The sequence below is a fragment of the Meleagris gallopavo genome, chromosome 1, assembly GCF_000146605.3.
Source record: "Meleagris gallopavo isolate NT-WF06-2002-E0010 breed Aviagen turkey brand Nicholas breeding stock chromosome 1, Turkey_5.1, whole genome shotgun sequence".
NCBI lineage: Eukaryota > Metazoa > Chordata > Aves > Galliformes > Phasianidae > Meleagris > Meleagris gallopavo.
In genome coordinates, this window is record NC_015011.2 from 33,945,441 (window position 1) to 33,965,771 (window position 20,331).

Below are 20,331 nucleotides of genomic sequence, written 5' to 3' on the forward strand. Positions count from 1 at the left end.
TATTCGTTTTTTAAACGATTAGTATGGAATCAGTTTCTAACTTCCTTCTGGCTTTAGGAGCTAAGGTTGCAAATTTCTTTAGAAAATACTGAAGTATCATATATGATCACTAACTGGAGATTAGTAAGTCTCTATATTCAGATACCATACACACACTATGTGACAGTCATTTCAATTTACTGCACTGGCATTTTAAATTTTAACAGCATATATTGTTGGCATTAGACTACTCTATGCCACAAACAACTTCCTTGGCCCAGCAGCACAAAAATGCTATCCTGAAGCCTCATTAAAAAAGAAAACAAAAATCTAGAGCTCTTATTTATTATTTGGATGTGTAGTTTTTTCTTTTAACTTAGTCTTTGAAACTTTAAAATATGTTTTTCTGGATAAAAACAGGTTTTGATTGGACAAGGTTCTAAGTATGGAGAGTCCATACACCAAAGATGAAGGCCAGTATTTACCAAGAAGACAGGAGTTTCAGCTGATGTGTCAAATATTAAAAGAAAATGACTGAAACTCTCCTTCATTAAATATAATCTGGTCATTATTTAACTTGATGTAGTCGTGTTCTTGCTGAATCACAGTGGAGCACTACGAACTGCAAACTGCTCACTGAATTTTTGTCTTAAAAAAATAAATAAATAAATAGAAAAGAGAGGTACACCCATATGGAGAAATCTAAGCTATTGCCTTTGGCCCATCAGCTGTATCAGCTATAAGGCTGCAGGCACATAGCAACCCCATGCCAGACTTTAACAGTAGCCTGAAGTCTGTCAGTTTAGTCTGGAGCCACTTTGTGTTCACGTCTTGCTCCATGACACAGCCAGGGGAAAATGGAAGCTGCTGTAGCAAGCACCACACAGTGCCAGAAGGAAAGCTATAGTTCTGTTTCACTTCATACTGCAGGAGCAATGATTTGTTAACGATCAGAATATATATTAACCATTTGCTGACTAAAAAGCCAGGCCTGACGCAACACTGAAGAATACATGAGGGAAAGGAGAGCACAGGGGCCCACTCCATCTTTGTGGCTTCATGGCTGGGGTTCCATGGGCCCTGGCATAATATGGCCTAGACCCAGGACAGGGTGCCCTTCATCCCTTCCTGATGGTACCCCCTGTCCCCACCTTCCTGGAGCTGCTCTGATACGTGCTTGAACCAAAGGAACTAATATTTTAATATTTATTTTCCTCAACAGGTAACAAATGAGGTGAGGGTGTCCTTACAGGAAGGGATGTATGAGACACCTGTGGCACACACCAGCCAGCCTGCCTCTCTGAGTGCCTCACCCTCAAGACTTCAGGAAATCTCACACGTCAAACAAGAAAAAATCCCAGAAACAGAGGCAGTAGCCTGATGAGGCACTGTGTATCTTACAGGCTTATCGTCTCTTCTCAAATGAAAATATCTCTCTGATTATGCATATAGGCATCAAGATTTCTGGATTTAACTATGGTATAAAAATTAAAATCTGATAAGAACAATGTGGCCAGGTGGATTTTCATTATTTTCAAGTTGCTGTGAGCCTTGTTTAATTAAAAAGACTGCTTCCAGCAGGAAGTCATCTGGTAGTCTTTGATTTTTTTCATGTTTTATTTTCATACTGAGAATAGAGATAAAAATGTCCTACAAAGCAGTCAGGTACACAAATTCAGTTTGCTCAGCTTGTAGAAAGATAATCCCAGCTCAACAAATGTTCTGTAAAAGGAAATCCTATCTTGTGTAACAGTAGTAATTTACTAGTAATTTGAGCCATTCTAAGCCAGGGTTGTAAGCAGCCAACATAAAACTAATGGGGCAGCAAGAGAAATGAATATTAGCAGCACAGTGGAAAGGAAAAAAAAAAAACCACAAAAAAAATCTGATATTTTATAGTGTTCTCCATTTTATTTTAGGTCTAAAATTTCAATTTATTTTATATACTGACTTCCCTGCCCATTTTAAATTCCTAACACGTTCCTAGAAGTCCAATAACTGAGCTCAACAGATACAGCCTTAATGACTCACCTTATCCCAGACACATAAAGGGAGCTTTTCAAATTCTGCAGCATCTAGGCCATACCACACCTGATGAAAGGTTGTTTCCAAAAGTATTCTTGCTTCTATAAACCATATTACCTTCTGAAATTGTTGTGATATTGGAGCAGCACCACCTGGTGAGGGGCTGGAAAGGGCTGTAAAAATTCTAGTTGTATCAGCTTACTTAAGAAAGCACTTTTATTACTGTAGGGAGATTTTTCCTCAAAAGATACACTTATGTCATCTTTGCAGACCCCCTTGATTTGATATTTTTAACAGTTTACAAGTCTGGCAAGAGCATTGTTTTATCAAGCATCCTCATTAGTTGAAGACAACTAGCAGATAAACAGCAACACTTTAAATTTTTGCTAAGATGCAAAAGACTTCAGGAAATACAGGCAGTTAAACAGATCTTTGGCCCTGGAACTCATCTTCCCCAAAGAAACCCTATTATAATGCTTTTTTAGTTAGCCCAAGTTTGAATGTGTGGTGTCTTTGCTACAAAAAAGGGAGGATCTCTTTGTAGCATACTGTCAAAAGTGAAAAGGAACTGTATCACAAAATTTGTTCTCTATTCTGCAGTTTCACTCCCTGCTTCCTCACAGGAGCCTAACTGAAAATGGGAAAGAGGTGCAGTTAACTAATGGGATAATATGGTATTGCAAGGGTTACTTTTTGTTCACCTTAGGACAAACTAGAATTTCCTCAACAATAGCTCAATATCCACCACTGACAAACTGACTAGAGCATTGTTTTTCCAGGGACAGCCTGGATAGTAGACAGATGTCCAAAAATGTTTATCAACACTAGAATTTCTAGGCCTCAGAAATCTTGTGTTGGTCTAGAGGAGGCAGAGGCACAATATTAAAGGCTCAGAAATTGCTACCACTTACTCATGCTTTAACACAGGCACCTATTCTGTGTGTATTTGATAACCTTTGTTACTTCTTTGACATCCATTATTCTGATATTTTACTGTGAACTTATGAATACTGTGAATTATCCACTTTTTCAGGATTAGTTAGAAGACAAGACAGGTAGCTCCCATTTTCAAACTTCAAACGCTAAGACATTTTATACATATCTGATTTGAAAATGGAAAGTTATTCTCTTTAAGTGTGTTATGAAATAGGCAACATGGTGAAAAAGGGCTGGGATCTCGGAATTTGTTCCCAAACAAATCTTTTTCATAAAAACTGTCAACGCACCCATGAAGTAATCTCAGAAGTATATTTTAAAGATGATGGCAATAAATAATATTCCAACAGCAAGAGAAAATAATTATTTTTGAAGCATTTCAAGGGAGAACAAGTCTATTACCGAAGAGGTTATAACAAATTATGAATTCAATATGCTGAAATCAATCAGTGTCCCTCCCTTCCTTCTCTAACTTGAAGAATCAACTCAGAGGATCATCCATTGAAGCGCCTAGTTATCCGCTCAGTGATTACAATAGTAGAGTGAACAGGTGTCTGTATGTGCATTTACAACTGTGCAGAACCATTTATCAGTAAAACATTTCCTTCTCTATCTGTAGGAACTCAGAGGATACATTAATACTGAGAAAACACAGAGCTGCTCAGAAACTGCAGAAGCATAACCTGGGGGGATGAAGCAACATCAACAGACACGATTGCAATTATAGCTTTCTTGGCCATATAGCAAGTGCAGGCTAAGGTAAAGACAGGAAAATAAAGTGGAATTTGGTGTTACAGATTCTCTTACCGTGCTCTGGGCCTTTCAGTGCTAGCCGTGTCTGGTGGTGAGGAAGGATCTCAAGTTTCACATTATCCGCTGCATTAGCAAGAAACTGCGTTGCTTCTGCCAGTGTACAGTACTCCATGCTGGTGCCATCAATGGACAGAATATGGTCTCCTACGTGTAATGCACCACATCTATACAAAAGGGGAAAAAACTCAGTATGATCAGGTATGCTCTCTGCTGGGAAAATGAGTTTTACTGCCTTCAAACTGGTCATGACAACTATGAGCGTTTTCTTTCTTTTTCGAGAGAGATTTGTGTTTTGTAGGCACTGTCACTGCTGAGACTTTATATCTATTAGTACAAACCTTAAAAACAATTCAGTTAATACAGCATATGCCAAGACATCACTCACAGAACTGCAATGGGGTAGCTGACTACTAAAATATATGCAAATGGCAGCAGAATAAATGAGAAGAACTTAAGGAGACTCAAATAACTTGGTCACATATCCCTCACACAAGCACCCAGTTCATCATTTTTTGAGTTATAGTTCAAACATTTATTAGTACAAAAGCTGTAAATGATGATGAAATTATGCAGTAGTCAAACAAATAATGAAACCAGGGCTAGCATGGTGACTTAAGGAGTTGGGTGGGGAGGGGGCTATCTGCTAAATCTTGCTGCACTCAAGAGACTGGCTACTGGATGAGTTGAGAAATGCAAACACAGCAGTCAGCATCCCGACGTACCAGTCAAGTGGACAGCTCCTTTAATTGGTTACCCCCTGCGAAACGGGAAAAAACAGAGGGAGAAAATTAAAGCATCCTGCACCATTGAACTGGAGAACACCCCTGGATCAATGGCCGTCACTCTCAAAGTTTCTACTGTAGGGAAAAGCCCACAGAGGAGCTGTAGACTCACTGCTACAAGTGGGTGCTACCCAAAGCACCATTGTCAAAGAGGTGTTACAAGGTAGGGTGACCGGGAACATGCAGGAGGAATTTGCTGCTGAAACGTAATATTTAGGGAATTTTTAGATAGAGGTATGTATATAGAAACATACTGTATATGTAAAACCACGCATACACACACACACACACAGATAAATAACCCACAGCTCTGCTACAGTTCTAGATCACAAGGGAAAATACTTGCATTTTTTCCCCTCAAGTCTACATACAATCTGAGCTAAACATAGTAGAATGGAGTTTAAATGAAGTTGAAAAATTACAGCAAAATAACTTTGAAATACAGAAGCCAGTCTTCCTAATACCTCAATTGTATTCTAAAATGTTAATAAGAAAATCCAGACAGAAGTTCGATTTCACTGTAACACAAGAATAAATGGTATATTCTAAAAGAACACTTCAAGGTTGCAAAGCCTCAAAATTTATTTCCCTTGACAGCTGTTCCATATTGTGAGCTTACTTTATGAATTCCAGTGGTGTATTTCTTTCTTTAAAAATATTAATTTCTGCTGCAGCACTACATTTAAGTCAGAACGGACCTCTAAACTTCTGTATTGTACAGAGCAACCTACAGCCTTGTATTACATTGGGTCTCGCTTATATAATTGAAAACTATGTGAACAAGCTAACGTGAATGGTGCCCTGGAACTCTTAAACTCTGTAGTATGGAATAATGATTTGACAAAGTGCTAATTTTAAGACCTAGCAAATCTGATAACATATGCTCAGTCAAATTCATCTAAATAAGGACGTTTCCTCAAAACAAAACCAATCAAAGCAAAAATAAGAAAAAAAAAAAAAGAGAATGCATGGATCTGCAATGTCAGCTCTATGTCACACTCACCTGTCTGCAATACTTGCAGATTTGATTTTGTCTATGACAATGACCTGTTTGTTGCAGCACATCGAAGTGGACAGTGCAACCCCAAGAGCAGCACCAGGAGTTTTGGCAACTTCAACAAGCAGTGGTCCAGATGCTGTTGAAACTGAATCTGTTAAAATTAGACAACAAAAATTCAGTACAATACCAATGTAGTTTTTATGCCATTTTCGTATTTTTTTCCCTCCAAATAAAATTTCTGTCTATTCTATTTCTCTTATCAGACAATATAACACACACAAAAAAATCTGGAATGTCCCCAGTTTAGGCATCAAGAACTGTCATGGGATAAAGTAAGGGCGATGGAGCACTGGAACAGGTTGCCCAGAGAGACTGTGAAGTCACCTTCTCTGGAGATGTTCAAGACCCACCTCGATGCCTACCTGTGGAACTTGGTCTAGGGAGCCTGCTTTGGCAAGGGACATTGAACTAGATGATCTCTAGAGGTCCCTTCCTAGAATTCTGTGAATCTGTGAAAGTACTTCTTTCCAACAGGTCACCAATAAGTAGACGACCAAACAGTGAAAAAAGAAAGCAGAAAAACAGAGGCAGCAACAGTCAAGACTAATGACTGTGTTGAAGAACTATGCTCAAGAGAGACAAGAGCTAGACAGAACAAAGAAGAAGACAGCAGGCTGCTTTGTAAATACCAAAATAAGGCATTCAGTGATAAGCGTGAAGCACATTCTGGAGACTGCCTGATAGTACTTACCAGTTGATACCCATCTATCAACAAATGACCTTAGTTACATACAGTACGTGAAGGGGTCCTGTAAGGATATAAAAAGACTGAGGCAAATCATAGAAGTGATATCAGAAGACTGAAGATACTTATGATCGGAATAAAAGAAAATGTACAAGTAGAGACATGCTGGAGTAAAGCCACCAAACGTTCTACTACACAACAGTAGGTTTCATATACACAAGGTACTGGAACCTGCTGTAAGAATGCAAGGAAAATATACACCTGTGACATCTGTCAGAAGCTGTAAAAAAGCTGCAGTTGGAGCATGCAAAAGTTAGGGATCAAGGTATTGCATGCAGTCTTGAACCTAAAAAAATTAGTCCAAAAATGTCATTCTGTCACAGAGGAGTAAGACTGTGAAGCTGTATATTGTTGTACAAATTTAACAAGCTATATATGGTGATACAAGAAACAGAATGAGAACTTTAACAATCATGTGAGGTGTTCTTCACAGCTAGAGTAATGTAAGTAAACTGGACACAAACATGAAGAGAAAAATGTGCTTGGGTGGAACAACATACAATACAAATAAAGCACTGGTTAAGAATTATAAAACACAGTTTTCCCCCACAACTTCAGACAATTTTTACAATCCTCTCATTCTTTTTCCAGTTAGAAACTTGAGAGCTAGAAAGCGACTCAGTGTTTTTCGATGTACCCATTAATTCTGAGGTATTCATTTTTCAGCTTGGCTGGGACTGAGAAAGGCTGAACTTCCCCAGACACCACCAAAATAAGGTTCTCTATAAATCTGAAACAAACCTTAAATTATGATCCCAAAAGAGAGTCCACCCAGAAGCATTACTGTCTGGTGCTTCAGATACTAATAGATTTAAAGCTGGGTGAACAGCCCTTAGCTGCTACCTGTCTTCCTCCAGTAATTAAAGGAGGAACCCTTATGGCAATCAAACAGATGTCTTAGATGTTTTGGTTTAGTGCCTAAGCTGGGCAGGGTGCATACAGCCAAATAAGCATGTGCAGCAGAGCAGAATTTAAGAATTCCCAATTCCTGTGCTGAGGAAGAGTTTTTTTCTTCTTGTATATTTCAGCTTTTTCTGGAACTACAAACAAGCTCATATTTACAAACATATGGGAAGACGTCACTAAGGATGCTTGTCATGACTACTGTGACAAAAGTTTGAACTCAGATGGATCCAGAAAATGATAAAGCTCAAGTTGTTATTGCTCATCACAGGCCTGTTCCATGGCAATTGCCTTGAGGAGAGGGAGGGAAGCTATATATTCAAATATAATCTGTCAAGAATGAATAAATCTTTCAAGATGTCGCTACAGAATTATTTGAGAAATGCACCATCAGCTTATGCCCCACCATTATTTCCCAGGTGCCTGTTAAAATGCACTGGGAAGGCAAATGAAGAACGGCAGGATGAATAAATAAGATAACTACATTAGAGGAACCAGAAAAGAAGAAGTGGAGTGTGTCTAACTGTGGATAATAAACACAAGGAAGAGAAATCAGAGGGCAATAATCAAGCGCACATTCCCTGACAGAGAGGGATTAGTTCATCATGTTGAAGTAAAGCATGGCTATGAAAAATGAATGATACAGGTATAAATTATTCATGTGTAAGGATGTTTCAGTCATTAAGATATTTACACCGTGACTGAAGCACTTACAGACTATGTTGATTTATTGGCTTTGTAATTACATAAGATATACTGATGAATGTTTGCATGAAAAATGCTCCAGATTTTTGATTTTGTTAATAATTTTTCTCACCTTTGAGCACTGCATCTCAATCAGTTCACAAGGCGTGATTAAAACCTCCCATAGGTAGCAGCATTGCTTTCTGCATGCTAATACATTTCTTCTTTTAGCAAGCAGGACATCTTTTTTATTTGCCACCTTTAATCACTGGCAGCAGGAGTTTCTTATGGGATATAAATATGCTATACGATATATAAAAAGTTTTGTATAAAATAAGTGTGACCACCTTTGCTCACCTCAAACAAAAATCACAACTTATTTTGAAGGTTAAAAGAAATTTTTTTAGCCTGATTTCCAGTAGATAGGAAGCACGCTTGGTCATTTTACACATATTTGTTTATGTACTCAGAAATGTATGCATCTGCTAACACTTGTACACCCTCATGGCATAATTGTTAAATCCAGTTCAACAGCTGGGGGATGCTGGAGGACAGAAAACCACTTTAGGACTCATGCAGCGGGTCAGGCCAAGAAGAGAAAGCTGTTCTGTTTTAGGCAACAGAGAATCTACTTGGAAAACTGCTTACAAAATGCCCTAACATAAGAAAAGGCTTCAGGGATAGCTTGCAATCAAAAATGACACAAAATCCACAGGAAATCAAACTCTGTTATTCTATCATGCCCTCTTTTTTTCTTTTTCATTTTTTTTTCCCTCCTACAAAGCCCTCTTGTACTTCAATGTAGGAAGTACTGATGTACAGGGAGCGTGTTCTTGTAGGAACACTGAGTCCTGTTGCTACTGTCTGCGTTATGCGTTTCTCTAACTGAAAGGTTTCTTATGCCTTCTAACTTTTTCAGAAGTCATTCAAAAATAACAATTTTTGGAGTAGCTTTAAAGAGACAGACAAGGAGGTAGTATGTCAAAACAGACTCTGACCTTAAAGAGCTAGCTGAACCAGATGAACCACACATCTCCACAAGACTGCCACTGATCTTGCCTGGATGCTGCTGTATCTTCTAGCAATAACATGAGTGAGAAAAAGTGGATGCCTTACCATCTCACATTAATTTCCTTCTTGCTGAGCTTCCTTCCTATGACATGTAGGGCTAGGAATCTTTTCACTTTAAAGCTGCGTACAGCAGTTCCATGTAGCCTTCTCTATTGTTATGATTCTCTGACTGAAAGCAATAAATATTTATATGTCACATATACATATGTGACATGATATGGTTCATATCAGTAAGCAAATGTATAGCTCCTCAAACATTACAACCCTCCCCTGGCAAAGTTTTCATGTTTTTGTAGGAATGCATTAAGAGATCTAAATTTATCTCACTCTGTCACAAGATAAGCCAGTATTTCATTGAAATAATTTGTCTTGATCAAAAAACTGTTCTCTCCTGTCCCTCACTATTTTTTTTTATTACCTTCACACAGAATTTTTGCAACCCACAGAAAGCAAATGGAGCAATTTTTCCAGATATGGCTCAATATTTCAGATGTCAGACATACCATAGGTTTACATCAGGATGGGCTGAAGTATTTGCCATTCCTTTGGAAAGCTACAGAGCTGAAATGTGAAAATCAAAGTTGATACATTTTTTACAGGGCACTTAAAGTCCATGTCTTGTTGTACAGATTTAAGCCTGGGTAACCAGGCAGAATTTCTAACACGCTGGATGAGTTTTGTTTCTAAGACCTGTGCCTATAGCAGCAACACTTTCCATTGAGACTATTTTGCAAAGCCCTTTACAGCACTTGTTAACTGAGGATGAAGCAGTGCAAAAAGCACTCAGGGATGCTACATGTGTTCACATCCACTTTCCTTCATTAACCTACAAACTACTCATTACTGTCAAAGAGCATCTTAAACACTTCATGAAACTTGTCATCTTTCATGTGGTTTGCTTTTTGTATTCTTAAGGACTACTTTTTAAAAATGAGCACCAGCTCAGAAAGAGCATTTTTTGTGTCCATTAAAATGTCCACTCTGTAAGACCTGAAACTGCCCACTCCTAACAGTCCGGTGGCTGTTCATATCCTATCCATCATATCCTATCTGTGACAGCAACACTCACAGTAGCCTGTCATACTAAGACCCTTCTTGTTCCATTCTCATGCTCTCCCACTGGGAGGTGGTTGACCTTCTCCAACTGTCTGCCTTTTCCATGGCCTCAAGCAATATAGGAACCAAACCCACCAAGCTCAGAAGTGGCTAGTTCTTTGTAGAGCACAAGAGAAAGATTTGCTGAGAGTGGGGAAGCTTTTCTCCACCTGTATCTTCCCTCCATATTTCTCTCCACTAATACCTTTTTTTTCCCATGTTTATTGTCCACTTGATCATAGGAAGAGATTTTTAAAAAGCCAATTTTGGTACTGTTCTTCATTGCTTATGTAATGTAACAAGCAACACCAGACCAGTCACATGCTAAAATACGTCCTAGGCTATCTTGCTATCATTTTTAATTTCCTTCATTGGGGCATTTTCATTTGCTCATGTTTAACACCAGCTAGATGATTACCTAAGTCTCCCTTGAACACATGTTTATTTAAATACTAACATTTTGGAGGTGGGAGACTGCTTATTGGTGTCATCCACTTTCCTTGTACTTTAAAGATAATTCATAATACCAATACAAATTTTGCAAAAAGGAATATTGATTACATATTTGTTAAAATGGTAACAGAGAGCAGGATCATAGCTCAATGGTTACAAAAGGGGAAGCAGAAGCGAGGAAGGGAGGTAAGAAGAAAACTTCTGCAGTGGCTGAAAGGCACAGCAGGAACTTTCAAGGTACCCTACGACTGAGTAGGCCAATTATCGTTCATTCAGAGCAATGTCATAATATCATAAGTAAACCACCCACAGTACTGAAGCACACACACAGAGTATTGAAGCACAGTCCTGGCTTCAGAATTCTGTTCTACGAATATTGCATAATATTTGCAGCCTGGCTTTGTTCATGCTTCATTTAGGGGAGTAACCTTTTTTCATCTCAGATCTTATGGGAGAACTAGAATCAGTGCCAGTTAGCAAGCTCTGATAATGATGGCTGAAAAGCTCAAAGTCATTGACAGTGTTTGTAATTCTCCCTGGGTGGCTGGAATACAGAAAATATTAATAAGCTTAATGACATGTGAGACTTTACTCTAAAATATGTTTTGGAAGAGAATAAGACTGCATTATACATTGCCAGCAATATTCAGGGAGCGAGAGTGGTAGTTTCTTTAATAATAAAACAACTGTTTAAAAATTAAATAATGTTCTTGTTCAAAGGGTCAGTGGCAGTCTCCAAGGCCTGACTTACTTTACAGTATACTATAACATATGTGGCACCTACTCTTACGTTGCCCATGGAGTACCTGCATGTTTCAGGCTGGCCACAGAGTGAGCAATAGTTGTTCTTATTTTATCTGGCTCAGCTGGAATTAGAGGGTTAGAGGGACAAGAACTGTAATAAAATAATTTTAAAAAAATAGTAATGTCTTTCTTTATTGCCAGTAACAGCATGGCACTGGAAGTGCTGGGCTACTAATTGCACGAAAGCTCACAGAATTCACAGAGAAAGATGAAACTACTGTTAAAAAAAAAAGAAGAAAAAAGCTTCCAGTGGCATTTTACACACTCACTTTTAAAATAATCAACTTATAAAAGTAAGAAATAGGAATAATTTTAAGAGGATGCTAGCAGAATGAGTGACAATGAAATCAGAGGGACCTCTCAGCCTCCAAATGGAAAATGAAGACATTACAGTGTTTAAATGAATGCATCGTCTATCTCCTCTCCAATACACAAGTAATTTCATATTCTTGTCAACTGACTGGCCCAAGTTTTTCGTTTTCCTCCTCTTGCCTAATTCCTGCAGCTCATTTATCTGCCACTAATGCACTCATGCTCTGCAGATCAAAAACTTAGGAGCTGCCTCTACCTAATTTCATACTTTGCAACCTTAACCCCATCAGCTTTCTCAGTTCAGAGCTGCCTACCAACCAGCGAGAAACTACCTCTGCCTTCAAACTACTCAAGACAGTGTGGGTGGGGATACACTCATAATCCATGTGTGCACTTTTCTTCTCAGGTTTTCACTCATGTTCAGACCCCAAGCTGCCTAAACACTTCTTGCTTAAAAGACTTTTCCTCGAGACTTGAGGCACTCTTTCTTCTAGTAACACTGTCTCAGGCTCAGACATCTTCCATTTTTTACTAAATCTCTCCTCCACTCAAAAGTTGTATTCAATCCCATTTTCCCCATTTATCTCCATCTTTTTTTTTTTTTACTTGCACTGTTAATCTAAAACCCGATTTACCTACTACTGAACTTAACCCAGTGTGGGGAAATGGCTGATAGAGCCTGTGCAGATGATCCTGGATCTGCCTCTTTGAGGTTAGCCTGAGTGCATTTCAACCAAGTCTGGGCTCTGCCATTTCTTATCTTTGTTACCTGAAAATGACTACTTCATAATAAATTCAGGTGACACTGAAAAGAACTACTGAAAACTCAAATCTCCATCCTCCAGTGGCAGCACAAGGATTCAGAGCTCAGGAGTATATAACACAATTTGACAGCTCGTTTGGCAACTTGGGCCTTAACATCCAATTTCTATGGAAAGATGGCTCCTGAAAACTGCCTCAAAACAGCATGATTGATTGTGATATGTCTGCAGACTTCTACCTGCATTTCATTCCAGGAATGGAACTCCAGAACAGTAACTTTTAAAACTTATCTCCCAGGATAGGACAGACCTCCAAAACAGTGCAAATAATATGCTAACTCCTTCACAGAGGTCCTGCAATACACCATTTTTCCCATTGCACAATACATAGATGCACAGATGCATACATACAGACATACAGAAGAGCTTCTTATGCTCAGTTTTTCTTGCATGTAAGGCAGGAAACTAAAAGAAAGACTTCTCATCTTTTTCAAAATACTTTAGTTCTATACCACGATATAGTACAATTCTATATCTGACTAACCATAACAAGAACAAATAAAGAAAACATAATCTCTGCCTGCAAACTAAGATACAGCTGTTGTGTCAAACTTTACACCTGCTACCCATGAAAGCGTGCTTGTAGGACACTACTGTGAACTGTTGTGAACCCACAAATTAAGTCTATTTGCCATAATGATCCTAAGTTTCCATCTATCAGTAAGAATTAGTAAAAAATAGAGAGGAACTGGATTCTCTTCAAAGGCCTGCAGAGCAGAAGGACGTTCATTGTCAGCACTTGACAGATGGCAACAAATGCTACAAACATCCAAACTTTATGCTGAGCTGACAGAATTCCTATCTGCTCAGGGATGTAATGTGGTAATAATGTAGCAGATAACCCTAGAAGCTTCTGAATAAAGGTGTGCCCTGGAGAATTTGGATGTCTTGATAAAAGAGCTTATGTGCACGTGAAGCAGATAAGGCAAACAAGGAGATGCCAACATCACACAATGCAATGCTGTAGTAGTGAGCTCCCTGACAGGCCCCAGATCCCTGCCCACATGAGCAAGGGGCAGGACTGTGACAGCACTTTCTGGTTCTCAGCAGGTAGTTGAGCCATGTGCTGCCATACAGCTGGGCTGCGTGGTGCACTCGAGGTGCACAAGACTTTGCTCAAGATCTTCTGTTCTGAGCCACACTGCCTTATACACTCATCACTGCTTTGCACTTTCTAGCCACATCTACACGTGTAATAAGCACTGTTCTCTGACTTGCAGAACTGGCTTTGGGTGTACTTCTGCTAAAATTAAACTGCTTGGTTCAATAGGAAGGAGGTTTCAGACTTGTCTAAAGATCTGCAAGGTCAATTCAGTGAGTAGAAGGAAAACAACAACAACAACAACAAAAAAACATACCAATAAACAAAATGAAAACACCTAACGTGATTTTCTACATTGTTCTCCCAAAGAGAGAAGAATTTCTGGTACTACAAATAAGCACCATCAATATAATTTTGCCCCAAACTTTTATTTGTTTTCAATAGTCTGTACTTTAGCACAGCTCTATAAATAATTGCTGCATTGGCACAACCACTGTATAATATGCTGCCATGCAGAAGGATGGGGCTGAGATCTGACCTTGATATCAACTCACCAAGGAGCAGAGTGAGAGTTCTGCAACAATCTGGGGTTGCTAGAAAGGGCACAGAGTATTTTGTCATTTAATGCCAACCACTCATGAAATGAATTTGGCAGAATGAGACAGAAAACAGTTTTATTAACTGCTCTCTTTCTACTTTAGTATTATCCAAACAGCAGTTCAGCAGAAGAGTTTAAAAAAAGCAGAAAAATTTAGGTAATTCACCTTCAAACCCAAAACAGAAGCCATAGTTCTGGTTCTGAATATAAGGTCTTTGATCCCAAATTGCAAAAATAATTCAGGATTGCTTACATGCTGTCTGCTTATTTCCAATTTTTCCCTCCCCAGCACTTGTTATGAGTAATACAGAAACAGAACTACAGGGGGTATGCATATATTTGAAGTAAAAGAAGGAGGTCTGAGTATCTCCTGTTCTCTGCAGCATTTATTTTTAGCAAAAAAAATCCCAACCAAACAAAACCAATTCCCCATATCTCTCAAAATCCCAGCCAAGCAATGACTTCCAGATACTTGCCAGAATCCCAGCAGTGAGACACATACTCTTTCCTGTACCTCCTTTGCAGGTAGGCTCCCTGCTTGCTCCTCTCCTCTCCTCTCCTCTCCTCTCCTCTCCTCTCCTCTCCTCTCCTCTCCTCTCCTCTCCTCTCCTCTCCTCTCCTCTCCTCTCCTCTCCTCTCCTCTCCTCTCCTCTCTCCTCTCCTCTCTTCTCCTCTCCTCTCCTCCTTTTCCCTCCTTGTTTTTTCTTATCAGTGAAAATCCATCCTCATTTACCTCGGTTGTAAAGCCCTCAAGAAATGAGAGGCCACAGTGCTCAAAGGAAGTTTATTCTGCTCAACACTGCTGAGCTGATCCTATCAGAAAGACTGTGCTTATGCAAATGGTAAAAAAAAAATAAAAATCCAAAACTGACACAAACAATTTTGGAGCAGATTAAAGTAAGTAAAACACATAAATTATTATAAAGAGGAGTGCATATAAAAAAAAAAAAAAGCCATCTACTTACAAACAGTGTAACATTAAAAGGAAAATATTGCAGTCACCATGTGGGCACAGTGCACTCCAAATTTAATGAACCCCAGAATGAATATTACCTGGATGAACTTGCTTTTACTTCTCTTCTTTAATTACATAATCACATAATTTTCTCTGAGAGCCTTATGTAGAAGTGCCTATTTCATTAGTAGCAACACTTCTAGTTTTTTTTAATGCTCATGCCTTACAGAATACTCTTCTCATCCTTGCCTGAGCAGTATGGGAAGGGGAAGCTATTGGATGGTGCAGCATTACAATGTAAGTTTATTCATGATCTTATCTCATAACCACTCTTCAATGCATAAACACAGTGTTTTCCCCACTGTATAGATAAACAAATGAAGATCAGATAGATGAAGGTCAAAAGCATCTGTTAGTCTGGAGAGCCCAATCCAAGACATCCACACTGGGATTCACTGCTCCAAAACACAAGCATCTGTAGAACAGACCTGAGGGGTAAACGCCCTCTGCAGTCATTGGAGAGAATCTGGCATTTAAAAAGTGCTCCACCTGACCTACTTCAGGCATCAGCATCAGGATGAAACAAGCTGTTCTTTAGACCATTTCTCAGCTGTTTGTCTTTCAGATCACCCAGTATCACACGAGTGACTGACGAAGAAAAAATGTATGCAATAATTACAACTAAAAACAGTATTATAATGCATATGCTCCACAAAGTCTGAGTAAGGTTGCATGGGTATCTTTAACTCTTTCCCATCCCTGAAGAGCTGAGCTGAAAGAAACTTTGCAAAGGCAAGGAAAACCATTCCCCAGTATATGCAAAATTTATTGAGAAAGTCTTCACAAAATGCTGCTTCTCCTGAGCACGCTGAGCTATACTCCTCCAAAGACATCCAAATATAGCTGAGAGGATGGATGTTCACTGGGAAAAGCAGAAGAAGAGACTTTTCTAAAAAGGGCTTTCTTTCCCTCTACCACTACCTATGAAAGTGCAGGTCTGTATTCCAGTGCTTCAAAAAGGCTCATCTTACACAAAAAAAAAGATTCTCCAACACTCTCATCAGAGTCAAAACAACTTTCTCTAAGCTTAATCCTGGAAATGGCAGAACAATTTTGCCTGGAAATGCTAAAAAGAATAATTCAGATCTAGACAGTTAGCTGGGGGAAGTTGGAAGGGGGCAGAAGAAAAATCTTGTTGTGAACTGCTGAAGTTTTCATAGCTCTTAAAAATCAGGAGATTTAACTGTAAGGTGGTTTCAGAAGTCTCAAGCAAACAGTTCCTCCTGCTGGGGGTTTCATAAGGAAGCACAGAAAGGACACATCCTTTCTCTTTTGCTTTTCTTTTGCAGCTGTTTTTTAGTTTAAACATAGCAGATGATACTTCTCTCACATCCCCGTCCAACTAAAGAAAGCAGAACGTGTTGAATGAGACAGACCAGCAGCACCAGTGCCTTGCTGGGATTTATAACACTGACCGTTAACATTTGAAATCTGGTCTGTTATGCAGAAACCGAAATGCAAATCAAAATAAATGCATGGTGGTTGTAATCTAAGTGTTCCTCTTGTAGCCTGTGGCATGGAATGTTTTGTTGTGATCTTATCACAAAACCAGTAACACCATGCATGCACACTCTGTTCCCAACTTCAACTAACGTTGAAGTACCAGAAGAGAAAGATCTTTGTCAAGACAGAAAGAGAAAATGGGCCCAGCATGTTCTCTTTTCAAGAGTAGAATCATAGAATGGGCTGGTTTGAAAAGGACCACGATGATCATCAAGTTTCAATCCCCTGCCATGTGCCAACCTCCAGACCAGGCTGCTCAGAGCCACATCCAGCCTGGCCTTGAATGCCTCCAGGGATGGGGCATCCACAACTTCCTTGGGCAACCTGTTCCAGTGCATCACCACCCTGTGTGAAAATGTCTGACCTAAATCTCCCCTGTCTCAGTTTAAAACCATTCTCCCTTGTCCTATCACTATCCACCCTCGTAAACAGCCGTTCTCTCTCCTGTTTATATGCTCTCTTCAAGTACTGGAAGGTCACAATGAGGTCTCCCTGGAGCCTTCTCTTTTCCAGAGTAAACAGGCCCAGTTCCGTCAACCTTTCCTCATAGGAGAGGTGCTCCAGCCCTCTGATCATCTTAGTGGCCCTCCTCTGGACCCGCTCCAAGAGCTCCACATCCTTCCTGTACTGGGGGCCCCAAGCCTGGATTCAGTACTCCAGATGAGGCCTCATAAGAGCTGAGTAGAGGGGGACAACCACTTCCCTCTCCCTGCTGTGAGAGAACTGAGTAGTACTCAGGTGCAATTAAACAGTGTAAGCAGCACTGTTATTAAACAGTGTGCCTAGAGTTAGCTTCTTATAATATAGGCCTTGTCTACACTTCGGTGTTGAATTGGCTATAGAATTCCTAGAGCAGATACTCTCATGCTGGTAGTGAAATAAAACATAAATTCAGAGGTGCAAACTGTGCTGAGAGTAGAAGCCTTATGCTGCCAGGAGACATTTTTGTTGGTATCAGCTTGGTCTCTGTTTCAGGAAAACTAGGGGGAGGGTAAAGAAGCACAGGCTTTCATGGGAGCTCTGCTGTTTATTTCCCTAATGGCAAAGCTCTTCAAATGTAGGACAAGAGGTAGATTTTTCTCCTCCAGTTCTATTTTAACTCCAAGCTGAAGTCACTGAGAGGCTCTCTACTGAAAGAAATGGGCTTGGACCAGGCCTCAGTTAACCTTGTGGAAGGCAGCAGACGGCTCACCTATGGATCAGTATTGCTCTCATCTCGAGCGCCTCAGGGCAGCACTCTGCAGCACTGCTGTAGCTGGGGATTAGATCCAGCTTCACGTGCATGCAAAAGCTGGTCAACTCAGTGGAGAGAATCAGCTAGCAGACTGCATTTAACAATCAAAATAAAATGCATTTTAAGGACACTAAATACCTGAATTAAGATATTTTTTTTTTTCAAATGAGTATGTTAACAGTGATTAAGAACAGCAAGTTTTTAAGCTGCTGGTGGACTCTCTGAGACAAAACACGGCAGGAGAAATTGCAGGGATAGTTTGGTTTAGATTTTCTTTGCAACTATTGGGAATATTGTGCCAGAACTATATTAATGACAGTGGGGAAACCAAAGGCTCAGTGTGTTTGGAGCCCTGGTTCTTTTTCTTTCTTTCTTTCTTTCTTTCTTTCTTTCTTTCTTTCTTTTTTTTTCCTTCTAAACTTCTTGAGGCCTTCAGATTTCAATTAAGAACTTGGGCAAGATAACCTGAATCAGCAATAGCTTTTGGATACAAAATTAAAGGAGAAAGAAAAACCCACCTAGGAGTTTTTGAAGAAAGTGTGGAGGGATTTTCTAAGCCACATGAATAAGTCCCAAAGTTCTTCCTCAAGGTGAACATACACCATCCTTTTATGCATAAAACTTTCAGATTATATGCCAGAAAAAAAAAGTGAAATGAACACTGCAATTCAGAGGCAATATGGGTTATTTGTACTTGTGTGTAACGCAAGAGGAAAACACACCCCCGAAAGCTCTTTCTTCCTTAATGTTGTCCCTATTTTTATTCCTCCACTGTCTGTCTTTTTTATCCTCAGAGATTCATTGCCTCCGATGCCCTATAGCCGCTTGTGTCTATTAGCAAAGCCCTACTCTGCCTCCAGTTTCATGCAGGTAACCTGAGGATCTGGGTCAGCACCTGACTTGACTCATTTACAAGAAAGACTGTTTCTATACTGGTGGGGTTTCAGGATGTCAAAATACAACTTTGTCAGGGAAGAAATGTCTGGAGGCACAAAAGAGGGAAGAAGCAGACTCTGCTTGCCACAGCTTTACCTGCAGCCCTGGGAAGCTGTCTTATTCTTCACTGCTTTCCTCAGGAGGGCTCAGCACTTTTTTTGGCTGCAGTGAGCCATGACTTTCCTGATAGTGTCAGATCTGCTACTAAAGATGAAATTGGTGAATGGTTTAGATAAGTACTCTTTCTAAAACCACTTCCAACTCCTGCTGCCCTAAGAAGCAAACAGGTCAGGTGCTTGCCTTTGGTTTATTTGGAATGCATGTTCACAGAAACATTGTTTCATTAGAATCCTCCAGCATCTATACTGTAATAGCAACATGATCAGTCAATAACAGCTGTCAGAATATTCTGTCCAGTTTCCCTACAAATGAAAGCGTGAGACTCAAAGAAGCTCAAACACCACTAGTCACTAACAAATCAATTAAAAAAAGAAAAAGAAAAAAAAAAAGAAACATCCAAAGGCTTTTAGATTCTTCTTTTTGGCTGAACATAAGCTAACATATGGAGTATATGTATATTTTATTAGCACTGCTTTCTCAAACTACTAAATATGAGTTCACAGGCTGTGAAATGATCTCTTTAAATGAACTAAGCATGGTAAACATGTATTTAGAAAAAGATGCAAAATGAGTTTATTATGGGTTTTTAGAATTACTGTAGGGGAATGTGATTTGAATAGCAAATACACAGAGTGTAACATTTCACTCATCATACAGCTGAGTAACAGACTTGGAAGTCTAATCCAGTGCAACAAAATCACTTCGTAAGAAATGCCACTGGTGCAATTATCTTTGAGTATCTTTTCTGATTTCAAGATAAGCCATTCAGCTCAGACATTGATTTTTTTCTCTACCTACATTTCCAGCTCACAAGTCTCAGTACTATCTTTTCTGAGCAGCACACATCTCCCACATGATGAATACTTGATGTTGCAGCCTCAAAGGATCTGCTTCAGATCTCGTTCATACCAGTTTTGCACCAAAATGCCATTAATTAAGACATTCATATTTAGGCAAAATACCTAAGAATATTCATATTTTAAAATCCATCCCTTTTCAGTGCAAGTGTCCTGTAAAATAAAGAATAAACCATGAACCTTAGTGAAGAGGGACAAAAATCTGCCCTACTGCATCCAAAGGTGATCCAGGAAATGAATGAAGTGATTCTCAAGCTTTTTCCCCTTGACCTAACCCATCAGCAGAGTCTGGATGCATCATGTTGATGACAAAACATCCAGAGGATGGACTAATTTATTTCTGGATTACTTAAACTCCTCCCCTCATGAAAAGTCTTGGGAGACACATAGTGTTTTCCTCTCCCTGAAACACAGACAAGATTGGTTCCTTTGCTTCTGCTGCTGTTTCCTAACAGATGGGCCTTTGTAGACCCAGCTTCTAGGGTTACAGCCCAAGTTTCCTCTAACATACAGAAAACAGAATCTGTCCTTTATTCCTCAGTC

At 39.5% G+C, this 20,331-nt stretch overlaps 1 protein-coding gene across 6 annotated transcripts in view; it reads right to left on the reverse strand.

Annotated features, from left to right (window-relative positions):
* Positions 1-20,331, reverse strand: part of GRIP1 (glutamate receptor interacting protein 1) — a 210,232-nt gene that overhangs the window by 40,701 nt on the left and 149,200 nt on the right. For all 6 annotated transcript variants that reach the window (XM_010707861.3, XM_010707846.3, XM_010707882.3 and 3 more), the window contains exons 8-9: positions 5,539-5,686; positions 3,748-3,917 (exon numbers count right to left, since the gene is read on the reverse strand). In XM_010707861.3, the coding sequence (XP_010706163.1) occupies positions 3,748-3,917; positions 5,539-5,686 (318 nt within the window). The remainder of the gene's footprint in view (positions 1-3,747; positions 3,918-5,538; positions 5,687-20,331) is intronic.